The 15,854-nt window shown below is 39.9% G+C and overlaps 1 protein-coding gene across 1 annotated transcript; it reads right to left on the minus strand.

Moving 5' to 3' along the window:
• Window positions 1–247: 247 nt before the first annotated feature.
• Window positions 248–6,293, minus strand: LOC132646983 (vomeronasal type-2 receptor 116-like). The gene is given in 4 exon segments (XM_060366211.1): window positions 248–446; window positions 1,649–2,466; window positions 2,734–3,019; window positions 6,097–6,293. Coding segments are annotated over 4 exon segments (1,500 nt in total).
• Window positions 6,294–15,854: the final 9,561 nt, after the last annotated feature.

Consider the following 15,854-nt stretch of genomic DNA (forward strand, 5'->3'; position numbering starts at 1 on the left):
TAAATATCCTGTATGTGTTGCACATTTAAAATCTGCAAAGAAATAAAAATGTCACATCCAAATAATAAAATAAGTAACATAAATATAGGAAGCTAGAGGTAGGTTAATTATGTAACAATTTATCTCATTTTATTAAGTTAGAAGAAAGCATAAATGGAGCCACTAAACACACATCATTTACTGCTATGTGATAGAATTCAGTACAGTTATTTAAGGCCCACCTGTCTACTTCCTGTGGCCCCCTCTATCAAGTCATGAGACAACTGGCGCTGAGGACCAGGTGAAAATTATGGTCTAAACTTACTATCTTCACAGTAAGTCCACAGCCATGTTGGAAAATCCTAATGTGGAAGATGTCATACTCTTTCTGCAGTTTTTCTTTTCAGTTCATATTCATTTTGTCCCCAACAGGACTAGTATAGTGGGTCTTTCTCAGGAAGAAGTACCTCTAAAAGACAGGCACCATCCTGTAGTCTATATTTTCTTCCTTAGTGTGAGAAAATGTATTCTGTTTCCATTTGAAAGACTATTTTATTGAAGGTATCCTGGGGGAAAATCTCAATGAAAGCAAAATGATAAATTAATTCATTCTAATGTTTGCAGAATTTTAGTTCTCTGAAAGGAAACTAACAAACTCAATCATACACATTCATGTAGACAGCAAACATACATGCGCAACACACACAAACAGACAGATATGTGGACACAGAGAGAGTCACATCCATACAGAGATTCACAAATAATATAGGCATAAATTTATGCAGAGACATAGCAGCATACCTCCCTAGGCACACATGAACATACAGACAGAAACAGACAGACACATGCAACACAAACAGACATCTGAGTACAGAAACACATAGAACACATACAGAGTTATGCACAGACAAATACACACTGGGAGACATAGAGAAATACACAGACCTACCAGGGAGACATTGACACAAAAACAAATACTCACAATATACAAAGATACAGAGACAAACAGACACACAAGAACAGCAACATATATATATATATATTATATATATATGAGAAATATTGACACACAGACACATTTTGGCTCGCATCCACAGACAGACAACAGAGAGTCAGCAGGACAGAAACACACACACACACACACACACAAAAGGTATACACACATAGAAACAAAAATACACAGTGAGAAACACACATTCAAACAAATGAACAACTATGCACTGAACTGAACCATAGCACTCTTCTCTGTGTAATTACTCTCAGTCTTTGAGGAAGGTCCTCAGAGACTACAACTGGGACAGAATAAGTAGAGAAAACCATCTTTTTAACTTATTAACACAAAATTTGAAATTATTGAGCAAACACCCATCTTATCATCTTGGAGAAGAATAATGAGGAAGGACATATTATGTCTCTAATATTAGTACAGGTGTGATTATATTCAGGTGTTCTGTGGCAGAATCACTAATTTTCATTGAAAAATAGTGTATAGTTTATCTGATTCCATTGCATTTGTATTAGAGAACTGTCAAATCTCTAGACTTACTTTGTCAGAAGAAAACATGCTTAGAAATCTAGTGTTTTGGGGGGAAACATTTCCTAGTCCACTCTGAGAGATCCTTAAAATCTATGGCATTGATGAGACGAGGTATCATTCAAAGAAAGGAACACTACCTTCAAGCAGTTAAATTCATGTCCTTTCCCATTGCCAATCAGCTGATCTTCTACCTGTTGAAGAAGCTTTTGATGAATGGCATTGGCCACAGCATACACAGCATTGTATATGTCATAACTGCTATCACTAAAGGCCATGTCAAATGTCTGTTCCATTAGCCATTCCAATGAGGCATTGGATGAGCAGTTCCTCAGTGTCTTACAGTTAGCTGCTGAGTCTTCACAGTTGAAGTGCATCCACTCCAGCCTTGCCAGGTTCTTGTCTGAGTATTTGAGAGGGTTCAATGTCTGGACAAAATTTTTAAAACCAGAAATCTTCCCATGGTGGTGTGCAAAAGCAAGATTCCCATGGAATGAGTCAAGTGTGAAGTCTTTCTTACCTGTAGTGACATCCCACTGTGAGGTGGTGACCCATATTCTCTGTATACCTCGAGATTCCCACATTCTGAAGCTCACAGCTAGAGTACCGTCTGTGTCACCATAAATGATAACCACATTTGCAGATGATGTCATGATTTGGTTGTAGTACACTTCAGCTCTTGACATGTATAGCTGTGTGTTGCCTGGGATCATGTTCACAAAGGCCAAGCAGAGTGTATTTTTTTCCATTTCTCTTCTCAAATATGAGAGAAATTGGATACCTTGATAATTATCTGAGATGGCCAGCCCAACCCATTTCCAATTGAAGTAAAGTAAGAAGGAGACCATGGCCAGAACAAGAGATGAATCCTCATGGGCCATCTGATACAGATAGGGAAATTGTTCATGATCACCCAGGATAGAATGGTAAGGTCCATAAGTAAGCAGAAGAACCTAGGACATGGAAAGCAGCATAAGAACACATGCACTTCTAAGAACTTGTAAACAGTTCTAGAAATTCTCCTTAGCTTTTACTTCTCCCTTTAACCCATTTCACACAAGGAAATATAGGAACCCCATTAATTCTTTGAATAATACCTTTGAACTACATAGACTGACATATGGCCATTAAAGCCAGTCTTTTCTTTACACTCTTGTTAACACCTGGTTAAAACTGCCAATGCAGACAATTTCATTAATTTTCACCCCACCATATCTCACCTCCTCAGTTGCGAAGTGGTTCACGAACATCTGAAATAACATAGATGCTGCCCAATTTGGTCCTATAAGGAATATATTACACTTCATATTTGGGTTACAGACATAATTAGGAATAGTATCATGATTTTGTTCAGAAAAAGGAATGAGACTGTATACTTGTGACAAGCTTTGACAATGTGGTAATTGAAATACTAAGGACTTATTTGGCAAAAGATCAGGGTTTCTGTTGATTTCATCCATTGAAAAAGCCAAGGCTAGAGCAAACTGTTGGCTGTCAGCTGGTGTTCTGTAAAATGGTACAATAATCATTATGTTCAGAAATCTCTATATGATAATTTGCAATCAATATAATGACTATTGGAAAATTGATGATATTGGACCCCACGCCCAAAGTTTGGATCAAATGTCCTGTGTAGTGAATTTGGGATGATGTAAGGATCTGGAAGCTTACAAAAGCTAAAAAATTTCATGAGAGTTCATCTTTCATAAACAAACATCTTTGGCAGTGTTTTCCTTCTGTGTTTATTGAGTGATTGCTCAGAAGGTAAACACAAGGGCATAGGCTTTAATCAAACAGCACTCATTTCACAATTATTCAGCAATAAGAAAAATAGACATGATGTGTGAGCTTTTATTTTAAAAGTAACTGAACTTGTTGGGGTAGTGCAAGAATGACTGATGAAGGCAAAGAAAATTTTCTGGGGCAACATTTGCTGCTGTACTAACAATTGATTATAATCGTGGGAAATATATTTAACATTTTCCCTCAAATCTATCCTTATATTGATTTCTTTGTAATTTATCTTTGGAAGCAGAAAATCTTTTCAATGATTTATTTTCAAGTAAATCACAGAGCAGAGATCCTTTTTTAAATGATGTATGTCTGACTTTGGAAATCATCTGCCACTTTCTGAGAAAACTGGGAAAAGCTCTACCTGTAGACCCAGCTATCCCTTTCCTGGTCTTATACCCAAAAGATGCTCTTCCATAGGACAAGGACATGTGCACAATTATGTTCATAGTAGCCTTATTCGTAATAGCAAGAATCCAGAGACAACTTAGCTGATCCTGAACCAAAGAATTAATAAAGAAACTGTGTTAACAGAGGAGGACTTTGCAGCCAGTTCTGAAGATACCTGATAAACCAGGGTCAGATGAAAGGGGAGGAGGTCCTCCCCAATCAGTGGACTTGGAAAGGGGCAGGGTGGAGATGAGGAAGAGAGGGAGGGTTTGGGAAGGAACGAGGGATCAGGATATAGCTGGGATACAGAGTTAATAAAATGTAACAAATAATAAAAAATAAAAATAAAAAAGAAACTGTTTTACATTTACACAATGAAACATGATTCGCCTTCTAATCATAAGGAAATGATGAAATGTACAGGCAAATGAGTGGAAGTAGATAACCCTGAGTGAGGTAACCTAGACACAGAAAGACACACATGGTATGTACTCACTCATAAGCAGATTTTAGCCATAGAGTACAGGATAAACATACTTCACTTCACAGACCCAAACAAAATAAGTAACAAGTAGGACCCAAGTGAGGATTCTTAAATCTCATTTAGAAGGGAAAATAGAGTAGACTGTAGAAGATGCTGGAGAGGAAAGAAGGTAGGAGAGGGAGTGTAGAATGTAAAGATCAGTCATTGGGAAATTTAGGGTGGGAGGAGAGAGGACCTGCTGAGAGAAGAGAAACCATGGATCCATTCATCAGTAGATCAAAACAGATGCTGAGACTCACAGCCAAACATTGGTTAAATTGTAGGGAGTCTGGAAGTCTTGTGGAAAAGTCAGGGGAGGGATAGATGGACCTGAATGTGACAGGAGCTCCACAAGAAGACCAACCAAGCCAAATAACCAGGGCCCAGACGGGCTTGAGGAAACAGAAGCACCAGAGAAGGACCATGTATAGCTAGGACCTATGCCGTGCAGAGCCCATGTGAAGGTCATGGTTCTTGTGAGTTCCATAGTAAGGGAACCAGTGGCTGTCTCTGACATGGACTCTCTTTCTTGCTTTTGATCACTTTCTCCTGGTGTGGCTGCTTTTTTAGGCCATTGAAGAAGAAGCTCAGTCCTGATGAGACTTGACAAGCTTTGGTGTGTTAGTAGGGGTCTCCCCTTCTCTGAGGAATGGAGGATGGTGGATGAAGAAAATGGAGGGAGGGTGGGATTACGAGGAGAGGAAGGAAGATCTATGATTGATAGGTAAAATGAATAATCAAATACCTTGATTTTAAAATATATATTTCTGTATGCATCTTTGTGTGTGGACATAAGCAATGCTCATTAATCCATTATGAATGTAATTCATCCTATGCTTTTTGAATGTGTTTTTCTCTAGTCTAGTCTGGCTTCATATGCTCACAGATATTCCTTCTCCAGTTATGCATGAACAGGTTAAGGATATGCACAAGCTTCTCAGTGTCCTGCAACTATTGCATTTCTACTAGGCGATAGGATTCATGCTTGATACTTCTGAGCAATATATTTTCATATAAAAATATATTTTTACTGACTCCAGCTACACACACGGAACATTATCACCCTACTGAGAAATAGTAACTTCTCAAAATTGCAGGGAGGTTTGTATGTGCCAGTCTTCCCTTTCTTTAAAATAAAAAGTTATAAAGAGTAAAACAGGTGGGAAATCTGTATGATATGTTCTTTGTCCAAACCTTACTTCTTTACACTAAAGAGAGAGTGGAGAACTGAGCTTTGTAGTACTTAAAGGCCAGTGGCTGTGCATGCATACAAGTCAAGATGGAGATATAACAACATGTTTGAAGTTCACATTGGACAGATCTCCTACTTCCATTCTTGAAGAAGGTTCATAATACATGAATGACAACATGCAGAGCCTTTCAGGGTGTAATTGAACAACTATATGAAAGCTGTCTGTACTTAGGCATGGCCCAAACATTACAGGCCCAGCACATATATTAAGAACTCTACAGGGACAGAAAAATGTCCCCACACCTCTATGATTATTTAATTGTACTTTTTCTTGTTGATACTGATTGAAATAGTGTGGGGCATCTTTTTATAAGACAACACTGGCTACTCTGCTTGGTAACTGTCAACAGGAGAGCTGTTTGCTGTGGATCATGGTAGACAGCCCTGTGTTCACTCAGCCTCTGGGTCTATAATACTGAGGCTAACTAATGGAAAAACAAAACACTCTATGGAGTAATTCAAAGTGATAAACAGCATTGAATCTCTAAAAGATTTTGGAGTTGTTTCTTGGTGTTCACTGTGTGCGAACCAAACAGAGGACTCAGAGCAATGCTTTATCCCTTATCTTCAGACCCCATGTGATATACTCATGACAGTATTTAAATGGAAAAATACAAAAACACTTACAGTGTATTCAGGATGTTGCTGAAATACTCTTTCTCCACAGGTAAATGTACTCTCCTGAGGAAGAAAAAACAAAGTCTCGTTAAATCTCCATCCTTTCCTTCATTCTGCTTCACTCTCCAAAAGCAGCTGGAAGGAATGAAACTGGCCACGAGAAGTGGAATATGCAGAAGCAAGTAGAATAAAATCAAAGTGAACATCTTTGTCCTACTGTAAGCCTGGGAAATGTGGCCTGAAAAGTGTCATGCAAATCAGCATATCATGTGGGCACTCTCGTCTTCCTACCTGCTTTTATTTTTCTGTGCAAGCGAGAGGCTACTTGCACATTCGTGGTTCCTTTTTCCCCAAGGTCCTTCTTGAATCCTGGAGGAAACGTTTATACTCTCTTTCCTGGGGCTCATGATCTGAGATCCACAGTCCGTGTGATAAACATGAGGTAATAAATAACTATGACAATAGTTCACTCTTTTGTTCCATGACATCATTCATATTTGTGGACATTGATACCCCAGGCAGAGCCATTTTGAGACAATTTGGTCTCAGAACTATCTTACAAACTGTTTATGTGAACAGCATTAGACATTGTGTGATTGCATTTTCTTAGATGCTTCACAATGAAAGATAAATTATCAATACAGGAGGGACATTCAAAAATGCTAATTATTTCAACTTGAGTATTGTATCTCCAAATCCATGTGCTAGAAAGGCAGCCTCTTGTGTGCTCCATCTGAGATCCACAGAGCATGCAGGCTAAAGAATATGTCACACCAGTGACAAGTACAGAAAACCTAAACAAAACCTGTGTCTCCAGTGTCTGGAGAATTAACAGTCAGTTGAAATCCAGAAAGTTTGAGACCTCTATATCCACAATCATCCTGGTCCTCACAGAACCACAGTTCATTTACCTGTTAAATGTTGATTGAATGTATGCAATTTTATGAAAGAATGGGGAGATAGAAAGCTCTGGATGTTACAGGAGCTCAAAAAGCAGACCAACAGTGCAAACAAATAAACAACAAAAACAACAACAAAAATAAACAATATCCACCCCAAAACCTACCAAAAACCAAAACAAAACCAACCCTCGGGCCCTGTGTGATCACCACAGACTGATACACCAACTAAGGACCATGCATGGAGAGGACCTAAAAACCCTGCTCAGATGTAGCCCATAGACTTGTCTCCAAGTGGGTTCCCTAGTAAGGGAAGTCGGTGCTGTCGCTGGCATGAACTCTGTGGCAGGCTCTCTGATCATCTCCCCTTGGGGTGTGTAGCCTTGCCAGGTAACAGAGAAAGACAATGCAGCCAGTCCTAAAGATACCTGGTAGGCTACGGTCAGATAGAAGGGAAAGAGGTCCTCTTCCATCAGTGGTCTAGGAGAGGGGCATGGAGGGAGAAGAGGGAGAGAGGGTGGGATTGGAGGAGACTAGGGATGTGGACACAGCTGGAATAGAAAGTGAATAAATTGTAATAAATAATAGATTAAAAATTTCAAAAAATTCATCAATATCCAGAGAGCATTAGAGTCCTTAGTGCATCATTTCAAATATTAATTATGACTCATCACTCCACAAACAGATATATTATTAATGAAAAACTACATTAAATATTTAGTTCTAACACATGATCTCTCTCCTAGAACCTCAGTTCTCACACATCAATACCTTGGGATGGCCCATTTCTTGTACTTCCTCTTTGTTTTCCAACATTGCTTTTTGCTGGTTTACATTCCAGAAATGTCTGTATAGAATGCTTGTGCAGAATATTCTATAATTAGGTAATAACCTGGAGACAACCTGAGTGTGCTGTGTAAACTCTTCATGTGTCATTTTCCTAGTCATCTGTTCTTGGTTGCATTCTAGAATCTGCATTGCCAGTGTAAGCGGGCACTGATGATACTCTTTCCCATTTCCATGCTACTCCATCCCCATTTCCTCAAGGCCCTTTCAATTCTCAAATAATGCTTGTCCTACTTTATTTGTTTAAAAATGTGTATGTTATACACACACAGATACAAGACTCTGTTGAAGGTTGAGTCTGTAATTATTCTGAGTTTCCCAAATCTGACTCTTTAGCTTAACATGATGACTTCGTGTTCCATGCTCAGGAATGATAGCATTTAAATTTTCCAGCTTGAAGACAACTCCATCATTTATATATTGACCCCCATATGTTTTTCTTCTGAATTCAAATAGGTCTAAGAGAAGTCTGGACAGAAGAATTGCATTTGTTTAATTTAGTCTTTGGTTTCTGAAATTTACGGTTTACATAGAATCCAATATTTAATGTTTCATATGATCAGTATATGATTTAGTTTAAAACCACATTGTGTATAACATTTAATGAAATTTTCAGAATTGTAAGATTGTATTACAAATACCAAAAATGTGACTATTCATAAGAAAGTAATACCACCAAATATCAGATGTTTTCTTTATGTACTCATCTGTTGAGAAGCATCCAGGCTGATTTAATATCTTGCATTTTATGAATAATGCTGAAATAAACTTGGCAGACAAGTGTCTGAGTGCTATGCTGACTTACCTACATTCAATATGTTCCATGAGGGGTGTGGGGGGAGCATAAGATACTTCCCTCCTCTTTAGCATAGCCATCTTGCCGAGATTCTCAGGTCAGAGCTCACTGCCTGGTGTCTGCAGTGGCTGAGGCAGGGCTCCTAGCCCCTTAGCCACAACTGCCAGCTGTTTGTGTCTCAGAGTCCCAGATCTGTGGCTCCATCCTCCCGGGGTCCCACATCTGCTAGCAGCCATACTGACTCTGCAGGGTCTCTCAGACACTGACTTTATGGCCCACCCAAACCATCGGTGACAGATAATATGCTACATACCCACCAAACCCCAGCAGACAGGCCATACAAACTAGGAACACCAGGCACTGGGCCTTCCATTCCTGGAGAGCACAGTGGAGGGCCCCCAGGACTTCCCAGAAGGCATCTGGACCCGCATCCCAGTTCCAGCTGCAGCTGGACTTCCTAACGTGGTGGCTACAGTAGCACTGAGCTGGAAGAGGGCATCAGTCCTCCTGCATAAGACCAAGCAGGGCTGAACCAGAGAGTAGAGAGCCTGGATACCCCAATCCTTGCCGATGTGACCTGCTTGAGAGTGAGTGTGCCCTTGAGTGTCTGCAGAGAGCCAGATGCAGGGTCCTTCTAAACTAGAAGCCAGGCATTAGACCCCTCCCACCCACATACCCACTGTGGGAAACAGAGGGTCTCTTGGGACATTGAAGCCCTGTACTGCAGGTCCAACTGAGGAGTTAAGGTAATTAAAAATACCGGAAATTGTGTGGTGAATATCACCAGCGCCTGCTACATATACAGTGCATGCACAAATAAACCCCCAAACCTTCAAGGCAGAGCCCCTCGAGCACACTCAAGAGCTCAACATTCTCTTTCACTCTGTCCCTCAAGGCACACTTCCACACACACTTCCAGACACACACACACACACACACACACACACACACACACACACACACACTCACCTTTCTTTGCCCTTTTGCTCTCATGGACTTTCTTCCCACAGGTACAGCTAAAGCACCAACACACACGTTGAGGTCACAGAACCTCTCTCAGCTTCCTGAAAAGAGACGCAGTACCAGTTTGAACTGCAGAAACCAGAAACAAATAAGAAAGATTTCAGATAAGGCAATGGCTAGGGGTAGGCGAAAGAAAACATCCAACAGAAACCCAACATCATGGCTTCATCAGCAACCCCCAAAATTGATAGGTATTCCAATTCATCAGAAGCACAAGAAAATGACTTTAAAGCAATGCTTACCCAATTATTTGAGGCTCATAAAGAGGAAACAAACAAATCTCTCAGAGCAATAGCCATGCAAATTCGGACAGTTAAAGAGGAACAGAACAGATCGATCAAAGTTTTGGCCAGTCAATTGGAGGCAAAGAAAGAGGAAATGAACAAAGTTCTCAAAGAAACACAGGCACATATAGCTAAAGAAATAGAGGCACGAGAAGAGATACAATTAGTGGTATATAGAGAATAAATGAACAAAAAATAGTGACCATCTTAGAGAGACAGGAACCCACATTCAAACACATGAAGGAAATTCAGCAAGGCATGAAAACAGATTTAGAATCAATAAAAAAAAAACACAAACTGAGAAAACCCTGGACCTGGAGAACTTAGAGAAAAGATCACGAACCACAAAGGTAAGCATCACCAACAGAATAGAAGAGATGGAAGAGAGAATCTCTGGTGCAAAAGATACACGCACAGAAATTGATAATTTTCTCTCTCTCAAAAAAAAAGTAAAATCAGAAAAATCCCAAACACAAAATATCTAAGAAATCAAGGACACCAGGAAAAAACAAAATCTAGGAATAATAGAAGTTGATGAAAAAGAAGACTCCAGGTACCAAGGTCCAGAAAATATTTTCAAGAAAATCATAGGAGAAAATTTTCCCAATTTAAAGAAAGAGATGTCCATAAATATACAAGAGTCCTACAGAACATCAGACTAGACCAGAAAAGAAATATATCACGTCACATTATAGTCAAAACAGTAAATCTAGAGAACATAGAAAAGATATTAAAAGCAGCAAGAGAAAAAGGCCAAGTAACATGTAAAGGTAGACCTATCAGAATCATACCAGACTTCTCATCAGAAACTATGAAAGCCAGAAGAGCCTGGGCAGGTGTCATGCAGATTCTGAGAGACCACAGATGCCAACCCAGACTACTATACCCTGCAAAGCTTTGAATCAACATAGATGGAGAAAACAAAACATTCCATGACAAAACTAAATTTATGCAAACCACACAGCAAAGCAGCCCTACAGAAGATACTAGAAGGAAAACTCCAATCCAATGAAAACAAATTCACCCAAGAAAACATAGCATACAATACAATCCCCCAAAAATTAAAAGAAAAACAAGCAATGAAACACAGTAACATTACCAATTCCACAATAAAAGGAACTAATATTCATTGGTCAGTATTCTGTATCAACATCAATGGACTCAACTCCCCAATAAAAAGACACTGACTAACAGAATGGGTGCAGAAACAGGATCTAACATTCTGCTGCATCCAAGAAACACACCTCTGCAACAAAGATAAACTAACTCAGAGTAAAGGGCTGGAAAAATGTTTTTCAACAAACAGACCCAGAAAACAAGCTGGGGTAGCTATCCTAATATCTAATAAAATAGACTTTCAACCAAAATTAATCAAAAAAGATGCAGAGGGACACTACAGTCTCATAAAGAAAAAATCCACCAAGAGGACATCAGAATTCTGAACATCTATGCCCCAAATAAAAGAGCGCCTACATTTATTTTTTTTTTCCAATTAAAAAATGGGGAACAGAGCTATGATTTATTTTAAAAGATAGGTAATTGAATAGAATAAAATAGACAAAGAGCTTGAATAGGCTGCTTTATACAGGAGATAAACTAATGATATGTTTGTGTGTGTGTGTGTGTGTGTTAAACACCATTAGTCATTTGGAGGCTAAAACAAACAAAAAAAATCAAGGCAAATAAGAATGCAGTAAGATAAATTAGAATAAGTAAGAATGAGATTATTAATTCTTATTTACTGACCAGAAGGTGAAAACTCTCACACACTTATTTTCAGAATATGGTAACAGATCACACAGCAATTAAGTTGAGCAAAAGATACTAAAAGAGGGCATACTGAATTATACCACTCATGGGTACTGAAAAGTAGGCAAAACTACTTTGGGGGCCCTTAAAAACTAGAAAGTGGTAAATATACAGAAGAGAGGATGAAAACTACTGAAAGAAGGAATGTGAACTTGATATTCTATTTTACCTTGGTGAAAATGATATCAGTATGTTCACCTACTAAAGTTTATCAAGAGCTAATCATTCTTTCTATGTTGTAATTTTAAAATAAATGTTAATTTTAATACATTGCTCTTATTAAAAACAGGTAAACTAGAATGTTTCTTTTTCTTCTCCTAATATGTTGGATGTGAAACAGTTTGCAGTGTTCGCTAGCATTTTTGGGTCTGGTGAGATGGGATATACTTATATACAACACTTTTCACTGAGCAGATTGATTACATATAGATATTGATAGCAGCAGACACCAGAAGCCCAGGACTTATGGTGAACAATTTCCCAAAGTTTCAAAGATAATGCTCAAGGTGGATGAAGCTCCAAGAGTCCTCAGCTTAGGGACTCCAAGAGGCAGCCTGTCCCGAGGTATGTACCTCAAAGGCAACAGGACCCACTGACATCTACTTTGAAGGTGTGTTTTCAGGGATATATCAGTGTATTTATTCTGATTAAAGATGCTACATGCCATAAGGGAAATAGTAACAGGACTCAAGCTGTCTCAGGTTTCCCTATCTTAAAATATTTTCCAGCATTCTCTATAGTTATTTTTTTAGAACCACAAGCAAGGAGATAGGAAAATGAATTGGTCAAAGATCACTGGAAAATAACTCTGCACTATTAAGACCTATACATTTTAAAAATGCTTTGAGATGTATCTATTCTGAATAAGATCCTATTTATTATTTTTTTATTTTGATATTTACTCTTCTGTTATATGAAACTCTTAAAACATATAAAAAACTACCAAATAAAAATTATATGTAACATTTTGTAATATGCTATGTTTTGGAAAGAACTATGGTGGAATGGTATACTGAAATAAAACAGATCCTCATATTATATGTGGCTTTCTGTGTGGATGTCTATATATACTGCACAGATGTAAGCTATGTGTGAGCTTACCCAATGTTAGTACTGATTTCTTTTTTTTTTTTTTCAATGCAGTTTATTCAGGAACCTTGAACAATCCTCGAACCCTGGAGAAAGCCAGCCCACAGCTTAAATAGCCTCTGGGTAGCCAACCCAGGCGTGCCACGTGGGCAATGCAGATAGGTCCACATACATGGAAGCAAGCCAGATCCTCAGCCTTAGCCAAATGTGGAATTGTTCGTGACAGAGAGCACTCACCATCGGGAAGGTGGAAGGCGGAAACCAGCTCCATCTTTAAGGCATAGCATTCCGCAGCTCTCTACAGTTCCCCCTTTTTGTTTTAGACGCATCAGGCAAGAGTAGAGGTCTGATCTCTGATATTAGAAATAAATTGGGACTTTGTACCGATGTTCATTTAGGTGTCATCCACCCAAAGAGCATCAGACCCATCTGATACCTTTTTCTCAGAGGCGGGACTTGGGGCATCAACCCGCATGCAATCAGACATGCTCTTCTCTGGGTCCAAAGCGGCTAACCCTGAGTGCAGTGCTTAGCCTTGCATCCTGAGCGTAACATTTTAGCTTTTTATGGTAGCCAACCATGCTTGGGGAGACTGTCCGGCTTCAATGGCTGTAAAGGCCTGAATGGTCATGGCTGCATTACGCTGTTGTGAGACTCTAATCTTGCATATATACCACAGGCAAACCAAGGAGACCAACACCAGAAGGCCTGCTAACGCTCCCATGCCCGCCCATTCCTTCAGATGATTCATGGCTGCAGCAATCCATGTTGATAATCCTGTGGCTAGTCCTGTGTCCACTCTGGTAGAATTTACTGTGACAATGACCACTCTCAGCTGCTCCATCGTAGTATGAATTCTCCAGTCCAATTACCTAAAATATAGCTAGACAATTGTTTAGACAGATTTGCAGCACAGGAAAAATTCTCATGTTGTATGCTAGTGACACAAGTCCAGCATACTTTCATTGACAGCCAGGTTGAGCGATTTGCCATAGGGTATCAATTTGCTCCTGCACGAGGTCAATCCTCTGATTGAACACCATCAAGCTTCCTTTTAGTTGAGCATTAATTCCTTTATGTACAACTAAGGCATGAGCTACATTGGCTAAATGATTATTCAGGGTCTGAGCAGTCTGCCCAGTATGACTCATGGCTAATGCCCTGGTGGTAGCTCCAACAGCCGCCAATGAGATGGTAGTAACAATGGTGGCTGTAATTCCAAGATCCCTTTTCTGTCTGAAGAGAGTCATAGCGTGAGGGGCATCAATGGGCACAGGCACCCGGTGAGGCATGCGAGTAACCAGGGCATACCTAAATTTACTAGCATTCCAGCATTGGGCAAAAAAGCAAGTATCATTACCACAACTACTTGGCTCTATCTGGCTAATAATGAATAAAAATGGGGGATATAGACAAACAGGTGTGGGCTTATAGGAAATATTATGAGAAGCCTTAACCCCCTTGTTGGAACATCCTGCGTCAGTTCTAGAACTAGCAGTGGTGGTGTCCAAGGTCTGAGTAGGTTCAGGAGACCATTGCCCCCAGGGGCGAGACGTGCTCCATGCCAATTGACTAACTCCATGTTTTCCTCCACTTTTGAAAGTCATTTAAGGTTCTTAAATTATTTTTTCCCTTTTTTTCAAACTTTTTCATCAATTACACTTTATTCATTCTGCATCCCCCCATAAGCCCCTCCCTCTTCCCCTCCCAATCCTACCCTCCCTCCTCCCTCTGCTTGCATGCCACTCCCCAAGTCCACTAATAGGTGAGGTTCTCCTCTCCTTTCTGATCTTAGTCTGTCAGTTCACATCAAAAGTGGCTGTATTGTCCTCTACTATGGCCTGGTAAGGCTGCTCCCCCCCAGAGGGAGGTGATCAAAGAGCAGGCCAATCAGATTATGTCAGAGGCAGTCCCTCTTCACATTACTATGTAACCCAATTGGACTCTGAACTGCCCTGGGCTACATCTGTGCAGGGGTTCTGGGTTATCTCCCTGAATAGTCCTTGGTTGGAGTATGAGTCTCTGGGAAGTTCCCTGTGTTCAAATTTTCTTGTTCTGTTGCTCTCCTTGTGGAGACCCTGTCCTCTCCAGCTCTTACTATTTCCCACTTCTTACATAAAATTCCGTTCACCTGCCCAACAGTTGCCCATCAGGCTCAGCATCTGCTTTAATAGTCTGAAGGGCAGAGGCTTTCAGAGGCCCTCTGTGGTAGGTTCCTAGGTTGTTTCCTGTTTTCTTCTTCTTCTGATGTCCAACCTCTTTGCCTTTCTGGATGGGGATTGGACATTTTAGTTAGGGTCCTCTCTCTTGCTTAGTTTCTTTAGATGCACAGGTTTTAGTGGGTTTGTCCTATGTTGTATGTCTATATGAGTGAGTATATACCATGTGTGTCTTTTTGCTTCTGGGACAACTCACTCAGGATGATCCTTTCCAGATCCCACCATTTACCTGCAAATTTCATGATTTCCTTATTTTTCATTGCTGAGTAATATCCATTGTGTAGATGTACCACAATTTCTGCATCCATTCTTCAGTTGAGGGGCATCTGGGTTGTTTCCAGCTTCTGGCTATTACAAATAAAGCTGCTACAAACATGGTTGAGCACATGTCCTTTTTGTGTACTTGAGCCTCTTTTGGATATATGCCCAGTAGTGGTATGGCTGGATCTTGAGGAATCGCTATTCCTAGTTGTCTGAGAAAGCGCCAGATTGATTTCCAGAGTGTTTATACAAGTTTACATACCCACCAGCAGTGGAGAAGGGTTCCCCTTTCTCCACAACCTCTCCAGCATGTTTTGTCACTTGAATTTTTGATCTTTGCCATTCTCGTGGGTGTAAGGTGAAATCTCAGGGTTGTTTTGATTTGCATTTCCCTAATGGCTAGAGAGGTTGAGCATTTCTTTAAGTGCTTCTCTGCCATTCGGTATTCCTCTACAGAGAATTCTCTGTTTAGCTCTGTTCCCCATTTTTTAAGTGGATTACTTGGTTTGCTGCTTTTCAGCTTCTTTAGTTCTTTATATAT

The sequence above is a fragment of the Meriones unguiculatus genome, chromosome 14 (genome assembly GCF_030254825.1).
Source record: "Meriones unguiculatus strain TT.TT164.6M chromosome 14, Bangor_MerUng_6.1, whole genome shotgun sequence".
Lineage (NCBI taxonomy): Eukaryota > Metazoa > Chordata > Mammalia > Rodentia > Muridae > Meriones > Meriones unguiculatus.